The sequence below is a fragment of the Tetranychus urticae genome, chromosome 1 (assembly GCF_039701765.1).
Source record: "Tetranychus urticae isolate SD_2017Ah chromosome 1, NJAU_TeUrti_SD_1.0, whole genome shotgun sequence".
Taxonomy (NCBI): Eukaryota; Metazoa; Arthropoda; class Arachnida; order Trombidiformes; family Tetranychidae; genus Tetranychus; species Tetranychus urticae.
The window spans coordinates 16,931,909-16,952,537 of NC_142958.1; the positions used below are offsets into that span (position 1 = coordinate 16,931,909).

Consider the following 20,629-nt stretch of genomic DNA (forward strand, 5'->3'; position numbering starts at 1 on the left):
ATATGTTGATGAATTCAGTGAATACAAAAGTTATCCTAAATGGTTGATAATCATTACTTTAGGAGTTTTATCATTTTTACATGGACTACACAGTTGTTATTGGTCATTTATTTATTTGTGTCACTTTGAATCCAACTTTACATCAATAACCAAATGTCTCTATGATATTCACTATGATTTAATTAGTATCATTAGAGGTTTGGTTGTACTGTTCATGTTTGACTGGGCAGCTCTAGACAATCACGTATCAATCACTCAGAAAGTATGGTTAAAAATGGATCAAAAGAGCCATGAATTTATCATAAAATCAAGACGCTTTAAGCTAATTGTGATGACTTTTTCATCGCTAAACGATTTGATCTGGACCCTTGTTGGTGCTTATCTATTTCCAACTGATTCAGAAGATTTTAAAGATCGACCTTCCATTTACAAATATGTTATTGCTGTTTGTGAATTTGTCACAGTAATGGGTTGGCTATTCATGTTGAACATGATTTCAGAGATTTGCATCAACTTACAAGCCATGTTTGCAATGATTAATCAAAAGTTGACCGATCATCCTTTCAATATTGATCACCTAACCGATCAAATCAAGATTTATCGCAGCTATTACAGTCTAACCATCAGGGCGACCCAATCAGCCGAGACTTTCTTATGCTATTATCTAACAATTGTTTACATTGAATTCATTTACTCTAATTTGGTGAATAATATTTTCAATCTCGCTTCACCAACAAATTCATTAGCTGATTCATTGCAAATTTTATGCTACAACCTTTCAACAACAACTTACCTCTTCTATTTAACATACAACTTAATCAAAGTAAACTATTTTTCACACAAAGGATCAGAAGATTTGTATGAATTGTCCCTTTTAACGGATGATAATCAGTGCAAACAAGAGGTGAGTTGATCAATTGCCATTAATTAACCTTTAATTACGCTTTTCTTTGACAGATTGAATTGTTTCTCTATCGAATGTCCAAAAAAGATGTTGGATTCACTTTTTCCAAGCTATTTGTGATTACACCAAACTTCATCACTTCCCTGTTTACCCTTGCATTAACATTAATTTTAGCCTCACCAAGCTTCAAGCTTAACCCTGACTAATCAAATTGATTATGCTTGACCAAAGTAGCCCTGAAAATATCTTTGAAAATGTTGATCATTTCGTTGAATAATGACTGTAAAATCGTTCAATAAACAGGTTTGTGATGCTTAGTATTTACAAATCATTTTTAGTTCACAATTATGACCAACAATTGAATGCGGGTTTAATCTGTTCCATCTTAATTAGTGTTGCAGCTAATTGGAAAATTTAAAATCATAATTAACCTCAACCATTGTCAAGTCCTTGTTAATGAAATTGAAAGATTTACACAAAAAATAAAATAAAATGGTTCAACTTGAAAAGTGTGATTCTTTACCAAACCTTATAATGGAAAAGGTAAATTGGTCAAGAATCAATCTTAAATACTGTTTTCAATCAACCAATTTGTCAGATTTAAAGCTCATTTCAATATATTACAAATGACAGTAAAATTAAACATTAAAATACAATTTTTTCCCATTTTATTCCCAATTTTCCAGCAACATTGGAAAGACTAATCTCATGAAATGACGCATTCCGAAAAATCGATAGTAAAATGTTTACACATTTGAAAAATGAATTTGAAAATTAAAAAGCAATCATTGAGTAATCAAAGCATATTTCATCAATTTAAGTCAAACTCAATGTTAACGAGCGTTATAAATGACTTTAAATGTTAAAATTGTTTCAAAATAGCTCAATATCTGCTTGAGGCTATTTTATGGTCATTCCCATTTGCTAACACTTGTTTCAATTTCAGTTTTACCCCGTTCAACGCACACAGTAAAACCTGATTCCTGTTTATCATCTTCTCTGGTTTATAAACCTTGGTTATTAATTTGGGGAAACTAGAAGATGACTTTCATTGAATCCTTCACTTGGTGAGTTGAAGCAACAATTGAGAAAATCTTTAGTACAGAATAATCTTCACCTTTAATCATGACAAAATCCATACTTTTTGCCCTTTTAAGTTTCATTTTTATTGTTTCTGTGAACGGTGAACTCAATCATCTTCAATCATGGCAAACACTTTGGACTATAAGTGAATCAGCTACTAATAGATTGTCAAGTTTATTAGATAATCAGTTGACTCCGGTAATTAGTTCAGCAAAAATTTCAAGTTCCTGTCAACAATCACTATTCAAAGTCATCAATGGAATCAAACAATTTGACATTAACTATGTTAGAAGTAAGTACCAATTTTAGGTAACAATTAACCCAATACGAATAAATTCAATTTCATTTTCAATCCTGCCGCAAATATCATTTTAAATAGTTTTTAAGAGTTTTCTGGTTGTTTTAAGAACAGAAATCAAATAAAATCCAAACATGATTAGGTAAATTGAAATGAAATTGTATTAATTATCACAATCCATAAAAGTACACAAAAAATTAACCTCTTTTAATGATTGACAATTGTGTTTATGATTTGTTCAAATTGTATTGAAATGAGTTGAGTTTTAATCATTTATTTTTTAACTTGTGCCTAAAGTGTATGATTCATGGGGAAAACTGCCATCTGGATTATTATTTGGATCCTGGACTGATCTAGGATCACTTGATCAATGTGTATCACTTGAGGAAAGCCAATATTGTCTTTTGACTGCGTCAATGCCATTGCCACCAAAACGTTCAGCTGAAGGTTTATTTCGCCCATTGGATAAATCATCATTCAATTTAACTGACCCATTATCAACTTATTTATATCCTCATGTCCATTATTTTCACAATGTTAATCTAACGTTTGGCCTTTGTTTACCTCGTCAGTGTTCACCTCTAGAAATGACAACAATAGTTGAATCATGGGTTCATTCAAAGGGTCTTCAAATGAAAGTGGATGTTGATTTATGTCAACATCGTGCCAAATCAGGAAATCCCATATTATTCCGTGAATACATCGCTTTGGCTATTGTTACAACAGTTATTGGTTTAAACATAATTGGAACCCTTTTTCCAAGTCATCCTATCTTGGGTCATTTCAATTTATACCTCAACTGGTCCAAGCTTTTCTCAACAAACAACAATGAAAACACCCGATCTTACCCATTTCTTGAGTGCTACAAATTTTTTGCCATGCTTTACATCGTTATTGGCCATGTTGGTTGGGCTTTAAATTACGGCTCGTTCCATTCAATGTTCAAAGTTCAAGCATCTTACAATTCATTTTTGGGTTACTCTTTGTTACCAGGTTATCTGGCATCAGAGGTTTACTTTTTGATTACTGGACTTGAATTGATGACATTTTTCCTCAACTTTAACGGACAGTTTACTCTTTATTCAGCAATCACTTTCCTTGTGGTCCGATGGGCTCGTTTCTTTGTTCTCATCGGTTTTAACGTCTGTCTTTATATTTTAATCTTTTCTAACCATGTTCGTGACTTGATTGGCGGACCTTTCTGGTCTCACCTTTATTCAGCTTCCTCCATACCCGATACATGTTCGGAACGTTGGTTCAGTCATCTATTTTTATACACTCATCTATTTGCTGATCCAGATAATTGGAATCTATGTATTATGCCTGATTGGTTCCTTCAAGTTGATTTTGTCTTGGCATTTCTATTTCTTATAGTCCTTTGGCCACTAAGAAAGTCTTACAAGCGTCTATCCATTTCACTGGCAATATTTTTTGCCCTGTTAGGACCTTTGTTATTGGGTTCAATTATTTATTATAAATCAACGTCACCGACTTGGTTACCGTTCAACTTTGTCAACCAGGAATTAGCCGAGTATCTTGCTTTTATACACTCTAAACCATTTACACATATGAGTCCTTATTTTGTTGGTATTTTACTTGCATTCGCTCTGCAACCAAAGGAGCCAATTATAAGTAAACAGGTAAATTTAATTAATGATGACTGATGATTTTTGATATAAAACTCTTTTGAATTGATTTATTGAAATTAATACAAATTTTTCTTGCTCAATAGATTCACAAGCGTCTCATGTGGCTTCTCTGGTTGGTTTGTAACTTGATCGTTTTTGGTTATGAAGTTGTAACTAATTACAATTTAGTATCACTCCCTTATGCCGTTGACATCATTTATGCAAGCTTTTCACGATTGGTATGGTCAATTGTGTATGCCTGGCCGATGTATTGTCTTCACTATAGATTTTTTTCTGATGGTTTATATCGTTTCACCTGTGCTGGTTTCTTTAAGCCAATGTCAAGAATCAATTTAACACTTTTATTTATGAATGAAATTATGCTCCGATTAAGGAATGGAACGCAAAATTATGTTTCTAATTTAACAGTTTTCGATATTCTGGTCAATCTATCGGCTCCAGTCGTACTATTTTCGTATCTGTTTTCCATTATTATCTCACCAATGATTGATGGCCCTTCAATCAGCCTAGTTAAGAGTTATTTTAAAAGGCAAGAGGATTATGACGATTGCATGAAAAAATCATCTGTAAATAATAATAATAATATAGTAATGTCAAATGGATTAGTTAATGGTAAAAAAAATAATTAATATTGTATTATAACTTCTATATGTAATTTAAAGATTGTAAAATCTCTTGTATAATTTATTTTAAATCCTGATTCAAATGTAATAAATTTCAGCCTAAAATTGAAATTCAAAGACATTTTTTATAATGCTCGTTCCAGTTACTATCTAAATTTGACGAAATTTTGATCGTCGGATTCGGCTTTCAACCAGAATACTGGATAGTAAAATTAGCACCGACAGATGGCGTTGTGTTAAATTACAGTATGTAAAGGACAGTAAGATACCAGATAATACCAGAATCTGGTAACAACAATTTAATTGTTGTTATCAATGTTAAGCTTGTTTTTGATTCTGTTTGGCTCCATAATTTGAGTTTATTGATTGTCAGTCTAATGGTCACGATCAATCAGTTTGTAAATTTTGTAATCAATAGGGACAATTAAGGTGTTTCTTTGATGATTCAATGATGAACTGATAATTTGCGAAAGTGCTGTTACATGTGATTTTGGTTTCTTCATGTTGTTTATTGTTTCAACTTGGATCACTGATCAATCAAAAGGCCAGTTTTAATACAAGTTTCAAATTGAAAAGGTAAAGCAATATTTCTATTAACTGTAATCACATAATCCAAGTGTTTAACTCGTGATTAATTATCTAACCAAGTGTAATAATTCAGGGACGTTGACTGATGGATAAAGCTGCTGTTGCAAGTATTTGTTTGAACCGTTAAAGATGAAGATCCAATCAATGAATAATCATAATGATAATTTTATTTAAAGTGAAAATGCATTTCATTCTCCAGAATTTGTTCAAACCAATATGTCATAATCACTAATTTGCAATTTTTTTCTCTTTCTTACAGTCAAATCATTTTCAGTAAACTGCCAATCTGAATATATTCATCCAGTGCTTCCTCAAGCTGCTGCTCTGGTTGCCGAAAGTTTCACCTCGGAAACTGCACTGCCTACAGTTACTGCACTGCCTATTAATAACAAACAAACGTAACATAACAAATTACCACCTGATATTTAAATTAACCTTTTTCATTTTTCTTTAAACTTTAAGACGATGAACTTCAGGATGAAGATCTTGATCCAGAGGAAATGAATGATGATCGCAACTAGACTCTCGCCCATTCGTGTGGTCGAGTCAATGTCTGAAAAAATAGAGAAAACTATCTTTGATAAATAGTTCGATCTTACAAATGTTAGCTGGACTTTTTAATTTCAAACTCCACATCTCCCATGAATGATAAAACTTCACATAATCCAACGTTTCCATTCAAAATTCATCTCATTTTTTCTAGTGACTTGAAGATTGAGTCTAACCACTTTCCTGAAATCATTTTTACACTAAAAGACAAAGTATTCACCAATCTTGATAATCTTTAATTTCATCTTATTCATTGGAGTCTAATCTAAATCGTTTCCTAAATATTTTCTCATCTGTGCACTTTTTAATGCATAGAATTACAAAATTTATCAAATCATGATGACGAATTCCGAGTGCATATTATAAATGGAAAATAACATCAAAATATGAAAAATCTTGAAGTGAAATCATTTAATTTATGGTAAAATAATGCCATCTTGTTGATTTTGATTAATTTAAGCAATATTTTTTTGCTTTTCATGATTAACGAAACTAGAATTATTGATTTGACTTGCGAAGCCAAATAATTTGACTTTATGGTCTGACTTTTTTACAATTTAACGTTTTTTTGAAAATTCAATCAATTCTGTGGTTATTTCCTTATATCATTTGATTGTAATTTCATTCGTCTGGACTTTTGAAAAGGATGCTTTGAAATGTGTAACATGAGTATAATTTTGGTGGTTCCTGAAGGTAAATCACCTTGATAAAGCTCTAAATCAAGCTCCAATTTAGCCAATTGTTCACCTTTAAGAGGTTTAATCAACGAGATTATGGCTTCATTATAAGCTGATGCTAAATGAAAATCATCTCTCACAGCAGGCTCAGTTGAATTATCAGCTTCAATTGATGTTACATTCAATTTGAACAGCACTTCTGACCCTGGTATAAGGGGTCCTCTAGCCGTGAATAAAGCCAGTTTACCAGAAGACGGAATCAAGACATCAGAGGGAAGGGAAATATAGCTATAAGAATAAGATAAAGGTTTCTTGTAAATCTCGTAGCATTGATCACCAACACATTGAACGGCTTTTCGTGGCTTCTTGCATCGACTGAATAATAGGATAAAATAAGGCAAAAAACAATAATTAGTCTCATTGAAACAATAAAAATTGAAAAATTTATAATAAGAGAGAGAATGGTTTTAATGGCAGCATTGAAAATTGGGTTAAAGCAAATACTTAAAAGAAATTGTTCAAACTAATCAACCAATACTCAAGGTCTATTTATAAATTGAAATATTATAGATCAATAGGGATAAAGTGAATCAGATAAACTGTTAATGGTAATCGATGAGTGGAAATCAATAAATGGCTATTAATTTTCTAAGATTGAATATGTTATTGGGAAAGCAATTCAAGGCTAATAATTATATCACAAGTAATATTTTTAAAATGTAATACTCACTGCGTATGGGCTACATCTCTGATATAACCTTCTGGACAGTCTTGATTGAAACATTTGTAACCTCCAATTGTGTTTAAACAAATTGATTCCCCACAAGGTTTATTGCGTTCACACTCATTGATATCATCACAGAACCTATTATCGCGAGCTTGAAATCCTTCTGGACATGAACAAACGTATGAACCTTCAGTGTTATTACATCGACCTTCACAGAAGAATGCCATTTTGGCAATGTTTTCAGCACACTCATCAATATCAATGCATGTCTTTTCATCGTCAGCTAACCTGTAACCTAAAGGGAGAAAAAAAGGAGACAAAATTATTATTTAATTTTTAAAAGGATGGTGAAAAGATTTAATTTAACCAATATTAGACGTACCAGGTGAACAAGAGCAAATATATGAGCCTTGAGTGTTGATGCACTTATGTGGACAAACCCAGGGAGTCTCTTCACATTCATCAATATCGACACAGCCAAATATCGAATAAGACGGTTTACGGTAACCCTTTTGGCAGATACAATCAAATGAGTCTTGCTTGTTGACGCAAATTGAATTTACTGGACAAACTTCAGAACCATATTTTGAACACTCGTCGATATCGACACATCGTTGGTATTCATCCAATTGTTGTCCCATTGGACATGAACATGAAAATGATCGATACTTATTGATACAGGTTTGACCCGAAAGACAGTTGTGTCTTCCTTCTGAACATTCATCAATATCGCGACAAGTATTACTGTTAGCATCATAACGGAGACCACTTTCACAAACTGAGCGACATTGATAAGTACCAACCAAATTGACACATGTATGGCCAGGTGGACAGCGCTCTGGAATAAGGCATTCGTCGATATCTTCACATGTACCTAAGCTGTTTCGCTCAAATCCATTTGGACATTGAATTGATTGGCATGTTCCATCAGGTTGCAGATTCTGACCTGGTGGACATGCTATTCGAGTGCATCGATAGGTTCCTGGTGTGTTGATACACTTGAACATTACCGATGAGCCACATATTGTTGGGGTTAACTCACATTCATCAATGTCATCACAATTATCTGATGTTAAATTGTAAGCATAACCAGTTCCACATTCATTTTTTCTTATGCACAAATACGATCCCTGTACATTGAAACATCTGTGTGTATCGGGACAAAGAGTGAAGTCAACGCATTCGTCGATATCTTCACACAGTCCGGTATCAATGTTACGATTATAACCTCGATCACAGTTTCCTGATTGCAACCGGTCAATTCGTGGACGACATTCATAGGAACCAGGAATATTGATACAATCTTCGACTGATGGTTTACATCGATGCATTCCAATCAAACACTCATCGATATCAATGCACTGGGAATTTATTGATCGATAACCAGCTGGACACTGAGATGGATCCACTTTGGGTGATTGCCGTTCACATCGATATGAGCCAAGTATATTGACACAAGTCTCCAACGTTGAATGACAAACAGGAGGCTCAAGTTCACATTCATCCATATCAATACATCCGGAGCTACTTCTGGTTAATCCTGGTGGACAAGGAGCTTGTGATGATAAATACTGATTGAATCTTGATAGTTGGTGTATTGGTTTATTAGTACAATTGTACGAGCCAAGTTGATTGTTACAACTTTGCCATGGAGCACAAGCTCTGTCAAGCTCTACACACTCATTTATATCTACACATGATGACCCAGAGGGATTCAACTTGTAACCTTGATTACATTTACATCTTTCGTTTGAGTCGAGATAACCATTTTCACAGACGCTTTTTGTTTCTGATGTATCTGTTTCACGTTCACGGGAATCATCTCTGGGTGATTTTGACTCTGCTTGACAGCATTCAGTAAACGATTTTAGCCAATTTTTGGTAAAATTCAGACTTGCTGTTAGTAAACAAGATCTTCCTTCTTCTCGAGCAATAGATCCCAGTTTACATGCTTGACAACATTCATAAACAGCACTTGAATGTTCAGTGTAACGAGGTAAGTTGATGGATGGGGTACACTTTTCGGTCGATGATTGAGCCAGTGATTTACCGTGGTCACAGTTGACTGATTGATGACGAGCCGAGCAGCAGAGACTAAAAGTTATCTCACAGTCTGTAAAATATCCATTTGTAACATTAAGGCTGGATAAAAGAGTTGGGTTACTTGTTGAGCAGCCAATTGAAGACCAACGATCTGCAAAATCTTGTCCTAGTTTGCAGCAATCGATAATTGTCCTTTCATAGTCTGCAAAGATATCAAAGATCAGTTCACCGGAATAAAAGGTTAAAATTAATTTATTCACCAACAGGCATAAATAATGGTCTAAAAAATAACAATAATGGTAACAATTTGGGTTTACCTTGTGTTGAATAGCCTTTTGTTAATAAGACTGTTGTCACCAATAGCTTGATAATCCAGATCATCTTTAAGGGTTTCCAGTAAATACTTTTGATCAAATTGATCAGTAAATTCGCCATACTTATTACTTTTGATTTGAAGTGTAATTTAACTTTATCTCTGTTGATAGCTTATCATAAGTAAACAAAATTAGTCAATTGAAATAAAATAAAAACAAAAAAAAGTAGACCCTGAATTATGAAGCGCAATTAAAACCAAAGCATATGCAATTATTTTTCTTTTTTTACTCACCATGTTTCTGGATTTTCTTATACCAGGCCAATCAAGGGAAATGTTGAAACCCTTTAACCACAAGATAACCATGTATCAATCAGTTGCCAAGTAAACAGTTTAAAGATTGACACTTGCACAATTGAATATTGATTAATAAAAATGATGATAAAAGTAAAAGAGTGGTGATTGTAGGTGATGCCATTCTCGAAACATCGAGGCTCAAAGTTTTAAGGCTAATGGCCAAAATCAAGAGAACTGCTCATAAATTGAAAAAAGTTGGATCAACATGGATCAAGCATTCAGTTCAAGTTATCCCATCAACACGATTTCACTGGTAAAATGTCTCTTCAATTGTAAGGTATGACTGGTAAAGAATGCAAGTAAAAACTTTGAATTTGCATGGTGATTCACAGTCATGACACATTGTTACCAAATTAGATTTGTTTTGACGAAAATTTATTGGGCTTCAATTAGATATAATTTTTAGGGCATTTTCACTTTGTTATTCAATTCAAATGGTGCTAAGTTTAAGTTATCGTCGAAATCTCAAAGTTAATTTTGCTGGTAATCATGCCGAACTAAGTTTGTGTGAATGCAGTAAGCAAATGAGGGCTCATGAAATCAAATTAGGTGCAGTCTATTGAATCGGAAGAGCAGTTAGGAATAAAAAAAATTTACAAAATCATGGGAATTGTTGCCGAAACCCGACCAAAATGACGGAGCGCGAATTTGCCCGTTTCAAAAAATTGATTACGGTTGGAATGGTTCACAAAGAGAACTGACCTCAAAATTCGACAATTCCCTCATCTATTGTCAAGAATAATTAAAAAAATTCGAAACAACGAATTTAGAATGCAATTGTACTTTAAATTGTTGCAAAACTTTCAAACAAAATCAATAATTTTCAAAATGATCAAACGTCAATTCCCTTCAATCCGAACACCATTCGGTTGTTATTAATTAAACTTTAATGGTTAATTACAAAAACTTGTCCCTTAATAATGTATCATGTAATTAAATCAATTATTCATCAATGGAAAGAGTTAAATATTGATTTCCAATCAAACAATATAAAAGTAATAATTGAAAAGTGTTACATTACAGTAGTTAAAGGAACAGATTTGAGGAAAAATTTATCATTTAAATTAATGAAATTAATATTTCAATAAACATTAGCATCATACCATTTCAATTTTAGCAACTATGGTTGAAGATATAAAAATAGAAATACAGAAAATTTTGAACTTGTTAGCAATTTATCCATATGTTGATGAATTCAGTGAATACAAAAGTTATCCTAAATGGTTGATAATCATTACTTTAGGAGTTTTATCATTTTTACATGGACTTCACAGCTGTTATTGGTCATTTATTCATTTGTGTCACTTTGAATCCACCTTTACATCAATAACCAAATGTCTCTATGATATTCACTATGATTTACCCTTGTATTAACTTTCAATTTAACAAGCTAGACAATAAAATTATCATCAACAGAAGGCTTTGTGTTTAAACAGTGTTGTTCACTGGCATAATTAAATTGAAAGTTTCATTTGTTTATTTTTTTTGTTTATTATTAGTGTGTAAATGTCTTTTGAATACTTTAATTTCCTGGTGATATCATCAAACAGTTTAATTTTCACTATTTGTATCAAAATAAGGTAAGTCTGTGGCTTTCAATATTCTTGGTTCGAAAAGCGCCCTTTATTGTCGATCGGTATGCATAGGTTAATAAGAAAGCAATGGCATGAACCCATTGCGATGAGCCTTTTTGTTTCAATCGTTTTGTTTTGTGTACTCATTACAATACTTTACATTTAAAAAATTGAATTTTGATTCTGTTTTTTTAATTCAATTTACTAACCGAAAGATTTCGAGACAATTAAACACTCATAAAACCTATTTGTATTATGATAAAAATATTAACTTTAATCGGATAACCTGGGCACTTCCCTCATAAGTTTATTGATTGTATAATTTCATTTCATTTATTAATTTAATTATTGTATTAATAATTTAGTAAAGCTTTTTGTACTTCCCTCCTTGATGGTTGTCCATGCCGTCTAGTGGGGCATTCACAAGTTACTTTTCACTTATCGAGAGTAACCGTTTGGGAGAGCGGTATTCTTTATTACCGTAATTGGGTGAAAAGACAACAAACTAGATTTTTATTTCTGATTGTCAAACCAAGGTAGCTGGGAACCTTCACTACACCTAAATTGTTCTAGTATTTTGATAACTGTTTTTGGTCAATTAATTATACATTATATTTGCTATTAGAATTTTTGACTATCAAATCTTTATTTATAGTTATCAGTTTTTTTACTTTGGTGCAATTTAGAGGAGAACTGATCAAACATGGGTTCTCTTTTAAGAAGTGAAGAGATGAGCCTTTGCCAGCTATTTCTTCAGTCAGAAGCCTCTTATCTGTGTGTTGCCGAACTAGGTGAACTTGGACTTGTACAGTTCCGTGATGTAAGGCCTTTGGTATACCTAAGTCAGTTTGTAAACTCTAATGATTTATATTTTTTTCATTGTACAGCTTAATCCTGATGTAAATGCATTCCAAAGAAAATTTGTCCTTGAAGTTCGCCGTTGTGATGAAATGGAAAGAAAATTAAGTATGTCAAAATTTGACTTTACATCAAGTCTTATAGTGTCCTACTATTCAAGTTTCAACTGGTTTTTACTCATTCTTTCATCTCCGTCTTGTAGGGGTACTTGAAAAAGAGATTAAAAAAGATGAAATTCCAATGTCAGATATGGGTGATGTTCCAGAGGCGCCTTTACCGAGAATGATGATTGAATTGGAAACAACATTTGAGAAGCTTGAAAATGAACTGAAAGAAGTCAACGCTAATGCTGAAGCATTGAAAAAAACCTATCTTGAACTGACGGAATTGAAGCATATTTTACAGAAGACTCAACAATTCTTCGATGAGGTATTTCAATCAAGTTGACCAAGCTTTTCCCTTTCTCCCTAGTATCATACATGCATCTCCTTATCGTAATATCCATTTGCACATTCCACCATTTCCTTTCATATCCTACCTATCCGAAATTTACTCATGTCATTTTCCTTCACTTGATTCACAATCAGTCCAAGAAAAGACCTTTGTTTGCTAATACTATTACCCACCGTATATGTTATTGCTAGCTACTTGTTTTAATAGGTACTTATCAGAAGTCTTGAAACTCTTACGCTTAGGACTGTTTTTTAATTTTGTTACGCTCATTTATAAATCATTTACCATTAACCACATTTATCAATTTATCTTCGAGCAATTCTTGTTATGATTATTTTTATTTTTGCTTCCGCAAAACTTCCTTGCATTTTGAAAGAATCTCTTTTTGTGCTATGTTTACTAACTTTTCTGACATTTAATTTCCGTAACACTAAATTTTGCACTTACAAATACCCAATGCACCCACAAATTTGATCATCCCTTACTCCCTCCCATTTGTTACCTTTCATATTATCGTACTATCTGTAAATGCTGATTATGAGGGTGGAATATTACACCATACAGATTCAAGAATCAGGAATGGGTGACGAGTCAACTCAATTACTCGGTGAAGAAGGAATACGTGTTGGTGGTCAGGCCGCAATGAAGTTAGGGTATGTTGAAGTCTCTACATCCATGGAGTTGACAACTATTATCTTTCTGGTACCCAATCGTTATCTGTTGGCTCACATTAGTGCTTATAATTTTATGTTGCCTAGCTTTTGCATATTACCAGATTAGTTAATAACCAAGATGAAATTACAGCCTTTATGCTATTCCTTTTGCTTTTTATGTTTGCATTATTTTATTTTCAAAATATTAACTTTATTTATTTTATGTTCAACATTACGAACCTTAGCAATCTTCTGATAAAGGTGTGAGGAGGTTTAGTGAGGTTCAATATTTTAACACGGCGATGAATTCATATTTGAGTGCTGAAGGAGCTCCTGAGCGTTTCACAACCGATTTGGGGTATGATTGAATTAATCGATGATTTAAATTTGCATATGGTCCAGAATACGATGCGATCTTCTCGTCATTCTTCAATATTTTCAAAGTTTCAATATAATCCTTACATTTTTCTTTTTGTATTGCAACTTATCTCTTAGATTTTTAGCTGGAGTTATTTTAAGAGAACGTATTCCTGCTTTCGAAAGGATGCTTTGGAGAGTTTGTCTGGGTAATGTCTTCCTTCGTCAAGCTGAAATCGAAAAGCCACTTGAAGATCCAGTTACAGGGGACAATGTTTACAAATCTGTATTCATTATCTTCTTCCAAGGAGAGCAGCTGAAATCTCGAGTCAAAAAAATATGTGAAGGATTCAGAGCCACTCTTTATCCTTGTCCGGATACTGCTGCTGACAGAAGAGAAATGATTGCCGGTGTTGTCTCAAGAATCGAAGAACTTAGCACTGTTCTTAAACAAACAAATGAACATCGTCATCGTGTCTTAGTTGCTGCAGCAAAACATATCAAAGATTGGATTATAAAAGTCAAAAAGATCAAAGCTATCTATTTAACTTTGAATATGTTTAATCTTGATCTAACAAGAAAATGTTTAATTGCTGAATGTTGGTGTCCAGTGGATGATTTAGAGCGAATCCATATGGCATTGAGACGAGGTACAGAAAGAAGTGGATCATCTGTACCGTCCATTCTCAATCGAATGGATACCAAAGAAACACCGCCAACTTTTAATCGTACAAATAAGTTCACTCAAGGTTTTCAAAATATAGTAGATGCTTATGGTGTGGCTGCTTATCGTGAAGTTAATCCCGCTCCATTTTCAATAATTTCATTTCCATTCTTATTTGCTGTTATGTTTGGAGATGCTGGTCATGGTTTACTAATGTTTCTTTTTGCTCTTTGGATGTGTTTAAAAGAGCAATCGATTGCAGTCCAGGCTAAGGGAAACGAAATATTTAAAACATTCTTTGGTGGACGATATTTGATTCTGTTGATGGGTCTCTTCTCAATATATACTGGTTTCATTTATAATGATATTTTCTCTAAGTCATTGAACATTTTCGGATCATCATGGAAAGCAACAACATTGCCTAAAACAGGACTTTACCCGGAAAATATGATGTTGGACCCACTAACACAATACTCCGATAAGCCTTATTGGTTTGGAATCGATCCTGTTTGGCAAGTCTCTGGGAATAAAATTTTATATCTCAACTCTTACAAAATGAAACTTTCTATTCTTCTTGGAGTAATGCAAATGTTGTTTGGGCTTGTTCTCGGCTACTATAACCACCGTTATTTTGGAAATCGTATAAATATTGTGTGTGAATTTGTTCCCCAAGTTATCTTCATGTTATCAATTTTTGGATATCTTGATCTTTTAATTTTAGCTAAATGGGTTACAATTGATGCTAAAGACTCCAGTTGTGCTCCATCAATTTTGATTACATTAATCAATATGTTTCTTTACAAATATCCGGATTCACCTTGTTCAGCGTTACCCATGTACTGGGGTCAACAATTCATTCAGACGGTCCTTTTGATACTTACACTCTTATGTATTCCCTGGATGTTATGTATCAAACCATACTTTTTAAAGAAGCAAAATGATCTTCGTATGCTTTCATCTATGCATTCATCTAATGGTGAAAATCACAATGCTTATAATGCCGATGGTGAAGTAGCAGTTACAATGGAGAGTTCAGGTGCTGCGGCTGAAGGTGAAGGAGGTGGTCATGGTCATGATGGTCCTTTTGATCTTGGAGACACAATTATTCATCAAGTGATTCACACTATCGAAGCTTGTCTTGGATCTATTTCTCATACAGCATCATATCTTCGATTATGGGCTTTGAGTTTAGCTCACGCTCAATTGAGTGAAGTCTTATGGAGTATGGTTCTTAATAAAGGTTTGACAATAGCTGGAAAATTTCCTGGAGGTATCATCATGTATTTAGCATTTGGATTCTGGGCAATTTTAACGGTATCTGTTTTATTATTGATGGAAGGTTTGAGTGCTTTCCTTCATGCTCTTAGGTTACATTGGGTAGAATTTCAAAGCAAATTCTACTCAGGATCTGGTTATATTTTTGCACCATTTTCTTTTGAAACTATTCTTAATAATGAAGGTGACGAAGTCAGCTCTTGATTTCACTTCATTCTTTCATAATAACTAAGAATTCTGGTCTCAATTTTTGTTCTGTTTTGCTTATTCTCGTCTTTTTCATTATTTGTCTCTACCATTTTTTAACTGTATTATTTATTCAAGAGATTGAAAATGAAATCAAGAAAATTTATGTACGAATCAAGATTAAAAAAAATCATTTTGATCAATATTTTACCGTTTCACATTCACTCAACGTCCAATCTATTGAAGTTTGACTTTGAAATTTTTATAACAATTTTTATTTTGATAAATTACAATCACGAGCTAGATGATATTTACTCCTTTTATGTTAGTTTCATCTAACTCTTTTAATTTAAACAAGTGAATTTGGTGACTTGCGATTTGATGCCGTATACAAAAAAACATAGGAAAAATTGACTTGTTTCAATGAAATGACTTTAAAAAAGGCTTCCCTTAAGACCGATTACTTTTCCAATCGTTTGTAATCTGCTTAAGCCATTCATTTTAGCTGGATAATGATTATTAGTTGATGTTGATGAGTAAACAATCCGTTCATTAATAGGCTGTAATTGTCTTGTAACAGTACCCATTTCAATGGTGCATTTTTTATCTTGAAAAAGTTTCCTGAACTTATTAATCTGAAATTGTCAATCAAAGTCAAACAATCAGGTAAAATAAAAAAAGCGTAAAAGTAAGAATAAAACAACAATTAATTAAAGGCTCGTTCATTTCGTTTTCATTTTCAAATAAACAAACCTGTTTTCTTCCTATGTTCTGTGAATTTTTGAAAACAATCCATGTAACTGATTCAGAGCACGGTGGTGTGGTGAGAGATCCTTGATATTGGTAATATTTACCAAAATTAGAAGGTAAAAGTTGTAACAAATTCAATCGAGATCCAAGCTCATATCGCAATCCTCCACATCTGATCTTATCTAATTTCCTGACAATATCTTCTAAGGCTGGGTTATTACTTTCGGATATCTGTGAAATTAAAATTAAAATTGAAAAATAAATTAATTGATTAAACGCTAATAAAATGGTCAAAAACAATAAAATGAGTTGGATCGATAAACTCATTAGGTTGATATTTTCTTGAAGGTTTTCTTTCTTGGAAAATATAATGAATGTCAATTCAACTAATTGTGATTAGATTGAAATGAAACGGAAATGATGAGTATGGACAATTAAACACTGTTTATATTGTGTGTAAAGGGTGATAAAGAATCACTATAATAAACATGTAAAGCCAATCATCCATAAATCTTTTCAAGAATAATAATCAATCTAAGGACGATGATTGATGAACGAAGACTTTTCATGATTTGAATGTGTTGATGGAGAATGGTGTTTCATTCAATGTTATCAAAATTATGAGAAGTCAAGCAATCGCGTGAATTCACAATACTCATAATTATGAATATGATTGATCATCATTCCAAGAATTTATATTTTACCTTAAATAATGTTGCTAAAACAACCAAGCCATCGACTTTTGTTGACGCTTCATTAAAATCCTTATATTTTTGGTTGTAATGTACAAAATGCATCTTGACAAGGTAGATAAATAGAGAGAACAATCAAATATTAGATTAGTCTAAAATTGTAGATTCGGTGAATCAAGTGTTATAGTTACCTCCATATCATAACGTTGGTTATTTATTGCATGTTCGGACCCTTGTTCAGCTTCGACTCCCCAATGAAAGTGCAATTGAGTGAAATGAAAGGCTTCATTATCAACAAAAGGTCCTGTTACCAATGGTCCTTTACCTTCAGATATCGCGAGCTCAACTGTGGGTCAAAAAATTAATAATGCAAATGTTATTAAAGGATGATTAGATTTTTCGTGGCAAATCTTGAAAATGAACGGTTAGTCCTAAATATTGGCAGTTAAAGGGTAAATAACCTTTCATAATCTAACTATTGGTTAAGATGTACTTCATAAACTTGATGAAAGAACTGAATATGAACTAATCTACTTGTATTAAATCGGAAACTTTTCAAGAGTAAAAGTTTACTGTAACTCTGGTTGAAATTCATATCTGTTAACCGGTCGATTAGTTGGTTTGAGTTAATAGCTAATTGTTTTTCTAAAGTTCAGTAATTATAAGTTCAGTTCAGTTGATAATTGATAAGCTAATAATTTATGTTTCTATTGCCTAACTAATTTTAATAATTGAAACAAAATAGAAAATTGATCTCAAACTATCACGAAGTTTGACTATAAAATGTCTTTCAATCAAACATGATGATTGAACAACAAGAAAATTCACAATATGGGCAATAAATTGAATCTCTCAAAGAATCAGATGTTATGAATAAAAGCAAAATAAATATAAACAGCAAAACGAGATTGTTACTTCATCAAGCAATCCCTCTCAATTGTTTCAAATCACAAATTAATGAATAATAAAAAAGAGCAATGAATCGGTAAAAAGTTAACGAACCTGATCGTCCGGTGTTCTTGACTTCCATTTCTCGACAGCAAGCTTCATAACTGGGGTCAAAAAAAATTTCTGTAATATCATCTTTCTCCGTAAACTCGTCAATAATATTAATGGGTGATTGGTTATTACCACCACAATCTGGGTAAAAGCTTTCCCAATCTTCTTGTTCTGTTTTCACATGGGAAATTGAAAATATGGTGAATGAAAATTATGATAAAATTAAAAACAGTTTGATATAAAATAAGAACATTCAACATTACCTTGATAAGTCCAATTAGCAATGTCCACTGAGTCATTGATAAGAGTTAACCAATGAGGTAACAGAAAATGGCGGTTTAAATAAACAAAGAAAATAAAAGGTTAACACTTTTCAAAGAAGCATAATTTTTGCAACACAACACTTGCAACTTCTGATCCTTTTATTCAGTTTTTCTTACTTGCTGGTTTACGTTCTTTGTCTTCGTAATCAATCTTGTCGGGGTCTAATTTATCCTCTTCTTCGGAACTGTCTTCATCTTCAAAGCCTGTTGGCGGTTTGAAATTATTGTCTCCAATGTATTGGTTGTCCAACTCATACATGGGATAAATTGAAACTGGTATAATTAATGGTTCATCAGATGATTGCCCAAGCACAGCTCGGTACCAAACTAATTGACCAACAATTGATAGGATCACAGGTAAAATTTTAATCAACATTGACTTCAAAACTGATGACACAAGCGGATGAGCAAAACAAACTTGGTAAGTAAAAAAACGATAAATTACTAAAAATAATATAAAAGGGTGAAATGAAAATTGTTTTCACTTTTGTTGCTTATATTTTCAGCGTTTATCTGCTTTGTTGAATTGAAGAAACAAAAAACACACCAAAACAAATGTTGAAAAGTTCCGTTCGAGTTATCTTTTCTTAAATAAAGTGACGATTTTCATTATTTTTTTGTTTGAATTTACTCTTCCTTTCTAATTTTGATTTGTTTCACACTTTTACACCAATTAATAGATGGAGATGATGAAGATGGCAATGGCGATTATAAAGGTGATAGAGACAATTTTTATGCTGGAATAGATGTTGTGCAGGTGTTTGTCGTATCCAAATGAAATTTCGTAGCGTAAAAATCGTATCTAACAGTCAACTTTGGAACCAAAGGAGAGAAACAATGAAATATGAAGTTATGAAGCAAAAAAGTAATATGAAAAGGATTTAAAGAGTGGATAAGAAAGTGTTATAACAAAATATTTGGAGGAGGAGAAGGAAAACAAGTAGGAGGTATTGACGGTAATGATGATTTATGCAAGTTAAAGTACAATAGGCAATAATTGTTTGATAAACACTTAAAATCAACAAAATTAGAGTTAATTTTAGGATTATTTTGATCATAAAGTAGATTCAGGTTTTTTTTGTGTTGGTTTCAAGTTTCCATCTTGCAGCAAAAACTTTGATTAGCTTATTACAAAAAATATTTTCATGGACTAATGAATTATTGCAACTTGTTCTACTTGAAATTAAAAGTGAAACTGACTGATTAACTAATTAGTATTTATATCTTATTGCATATTTTCTTCATTGATTAGGTGCATAATGGGTGATACTTCTTTTGTCTCTGGTGCCAACCTTGAACTAACTTTGTCAGGATTTCCTGATGAACGGAATAGTGAAAAAAAAGGAAATTCATTTTGTGATTTATTAATTACCTGCTGCTGAAGAAATTTTCACAGATAATAATTGCCATTGTTGAGTAATTATAGCAGAAATAAACAGGATTTTCTTTGGTTGTCATCCTGGATTTCAAAGTGGCCAAGATTCAAATTACATGGAAATTTGTGAATAAGAAGCAACATTCAAAATTTCCCTGCTATTTTTGACCATCATATTTCACGTTCACCAGATCTGGAAAGACCGGTTAATTTGGGTTGAAAGAGACTCAGAAAAATTCCAAGATGGGTATTTTCAGTAGGAGCAAGAGTTGAATAAATCTGAATGTGTAGGGAAATGCAAAAATAGTACTAAATCATAAAGAAACTTAGTAACAAGTCGAACTCACTTAGGCCTAACAAATTTAGCGGATGTAAGAATTTAATCACTTAATCATTTTGATAGTTGCATATTGAAAGGTGTTAAATTATGTGAGTATTTCATTATAAATAGATAAATCTTTCCATATCGGATAATAATGAAATTAATTTCTATTAAACGATGCATTAAGAAAGCTGAACATTCTATTATTGAAATGTGCTTATTATTAAATTACTATTATTCAATGGGCAATCCATTTTTACTTTCTTCAATAACAATTATCACTTAAATTTAAATTGTTCATCATAAAGATTTTGTCAACCGTAGCCTTTGTCCGTGA

At 32.6% G+C, this 20,629-nt stretch overlaps 4 protein-coding genes and 2 long non-coding RNA genes across 10 annotated transcripts; 4 read left to right on the forward strand and 2 right to left on the reverse strand.

Moving 5' to 3' along the window:
* Positions 1 to 1,950: 1,950 nt before the first annotated feature.
* Positions 1,951 to 4,668, forward strand: LOC107359137 (nose resistant to fluoxetine protein 6). The gene is made up of 3 exons (XM_015925600.3): positions 1,951 to 2,279; positions 2,583 to 3,925; positions 4,018 to 4,668. Exons 1-3 carry the CDS (start codon positions 2,030 to 2,032, stop codon positions 4,561 to 4,563), a joined length of 2,139 nt encoding a protein of 712 aa, XP_015781086.2. The 5' UTR covers positions 1,951 to 2,029; the 3' UTR covers positions 4,564 to 4,668.
* Positions 4,669 to 4,815: 147 nt separating this feature from the next.
* LOC149094688 (uncharacterized) lies at positions 4,816 to 6,297 on the forward strand. Its single transcript, XR_016197971.1, has 2 exons — positions 4,816 to 5,133; positions 5,405 to 6,297. It is a non-coding gene; the product is annotated as an uncharacterized LOC149094688 (long non-coding RNA).
* LOC107359136 (EGF-containing fibulin-like extracellular matrix protein 1) lies at positions 6,091 to 9,543 on the reverse strand. The gene is made up of 4 exons (XM_015925599.3): positions 9,459 to 9,543; positions 7,481 to 9,343; positions 7,102 to 7,393; positions 6,091 to 6,746 (listed from the first exon to the last, which is right to left on the reverse strand). The coding sequence occupies exons 1-4, from the start codon at positions 9,520 to 9,522 to the stop codon at positions 6,287 to 6,289; spliced, it is 2,679 nt and encodes an 892-aa protein (XP_015781085.2). The 5' UTR covers positions 9,523 to 9,543; the 3' UTR covers positions 6,091 to 6,286.
* A 2,362-nt stretch (positions 9,544 to 11,905) lies between these two features.
* Positions 11,906 to 16,036, forward strand: LOC107372073 (V-type proton ATPase 116 kDa subunit a 1). Of its 3 annotated transcripts, XM_089266347.1 has the most exons (6): positions 12,072 to 12,205; positions 12,273 to 12,351; positions 12,446 to 12,672; positions 13,261 to 13,349; positions 13,595 to 13,707; positions 13,845 to 16,036. In XM_089266347.1, exons 5-6 carry the CDS (start codon positions 13,652 to 13,654, stop codon positions 15,847 to 15,849), a joined length of 2,061 nt encoding a protein of 686 aa, XP_089122473.1. In that variant the 5' UTR covers positions 12,072 to 12,205; positions 12,273 to 12,351; positions 12,446 to 12,672; positions 13,261 to 13,349; positions 13,595 to 13,651; the 3' UTR covers positions 15,850 to 16,036. The 3 variants fall into 3 exon arrangements, with proteins under 3 accessions (XP_015795705.1, XP_015795704.1, XP_089122473.1); XM_015940219.2 differs by lacking the exon at positions 13,595 to 13,707 and having other exon boundaries at positions 11,906 to 12,205; XM_015940218.2 differs by lacking the exon at positions 13,261 to 13,349 and having other exon boundaries at positions 11,906 to 12,205.
* A 47-nt stretch (positions 16,037 to 16,083) lies between these two features.
* Positions 16,084 to 18,971, reverse strand: LOC107372074 (carbonic anhydrase 1). The gene is made up of 7 exons (XM_015940222.3): positions 18,713 to 18,971; positions 18,536 to 18,562; positions 18,276 to 18,443; positions 17,465 to 17,619; positions 17,286 to 17,378; positions 16,585 to 16,812; positions 16,084 to 16,466 (listed from the first exon to the last, which is right to left on the reverse strand). The coding sequence occupies exons 1-7, from the start codon at positions 18,969 to 18,971 to the stop codon at positions 16,266 to 16,268; spliced, it is 1,131 nt and encodes a 376-aa protein (XP_015795708.1). The 3' UTR covers positions 16,084 to 16,265.
* Positions 18,875 to 20,541, forward strand: LOC107372075 (uncharacterized). 3 transcript variants are annotated; one of them, XR_016197973.1, is made up of 3 exons: positions 18,875 to 19,016; positions 19,276 to 19,551; positions 19,848 to 20,541. It is a non-coding gene; the product is annotated as an uncharacterized LOC107372075 (long non-coding RNA). The 3 variants fall into 3 exon arrangements; XR_001570953.3 differs by having other exon boundaries at positions 19,276 to 19,542; XR_016197972.1 differs by lacking the exon at positions 19,848 to 20,541 and having other exon boundaries at positions 19,276 to 19,802.
* Positions 20,542 to 20,629: the final 88 nt, after the last annotated feature.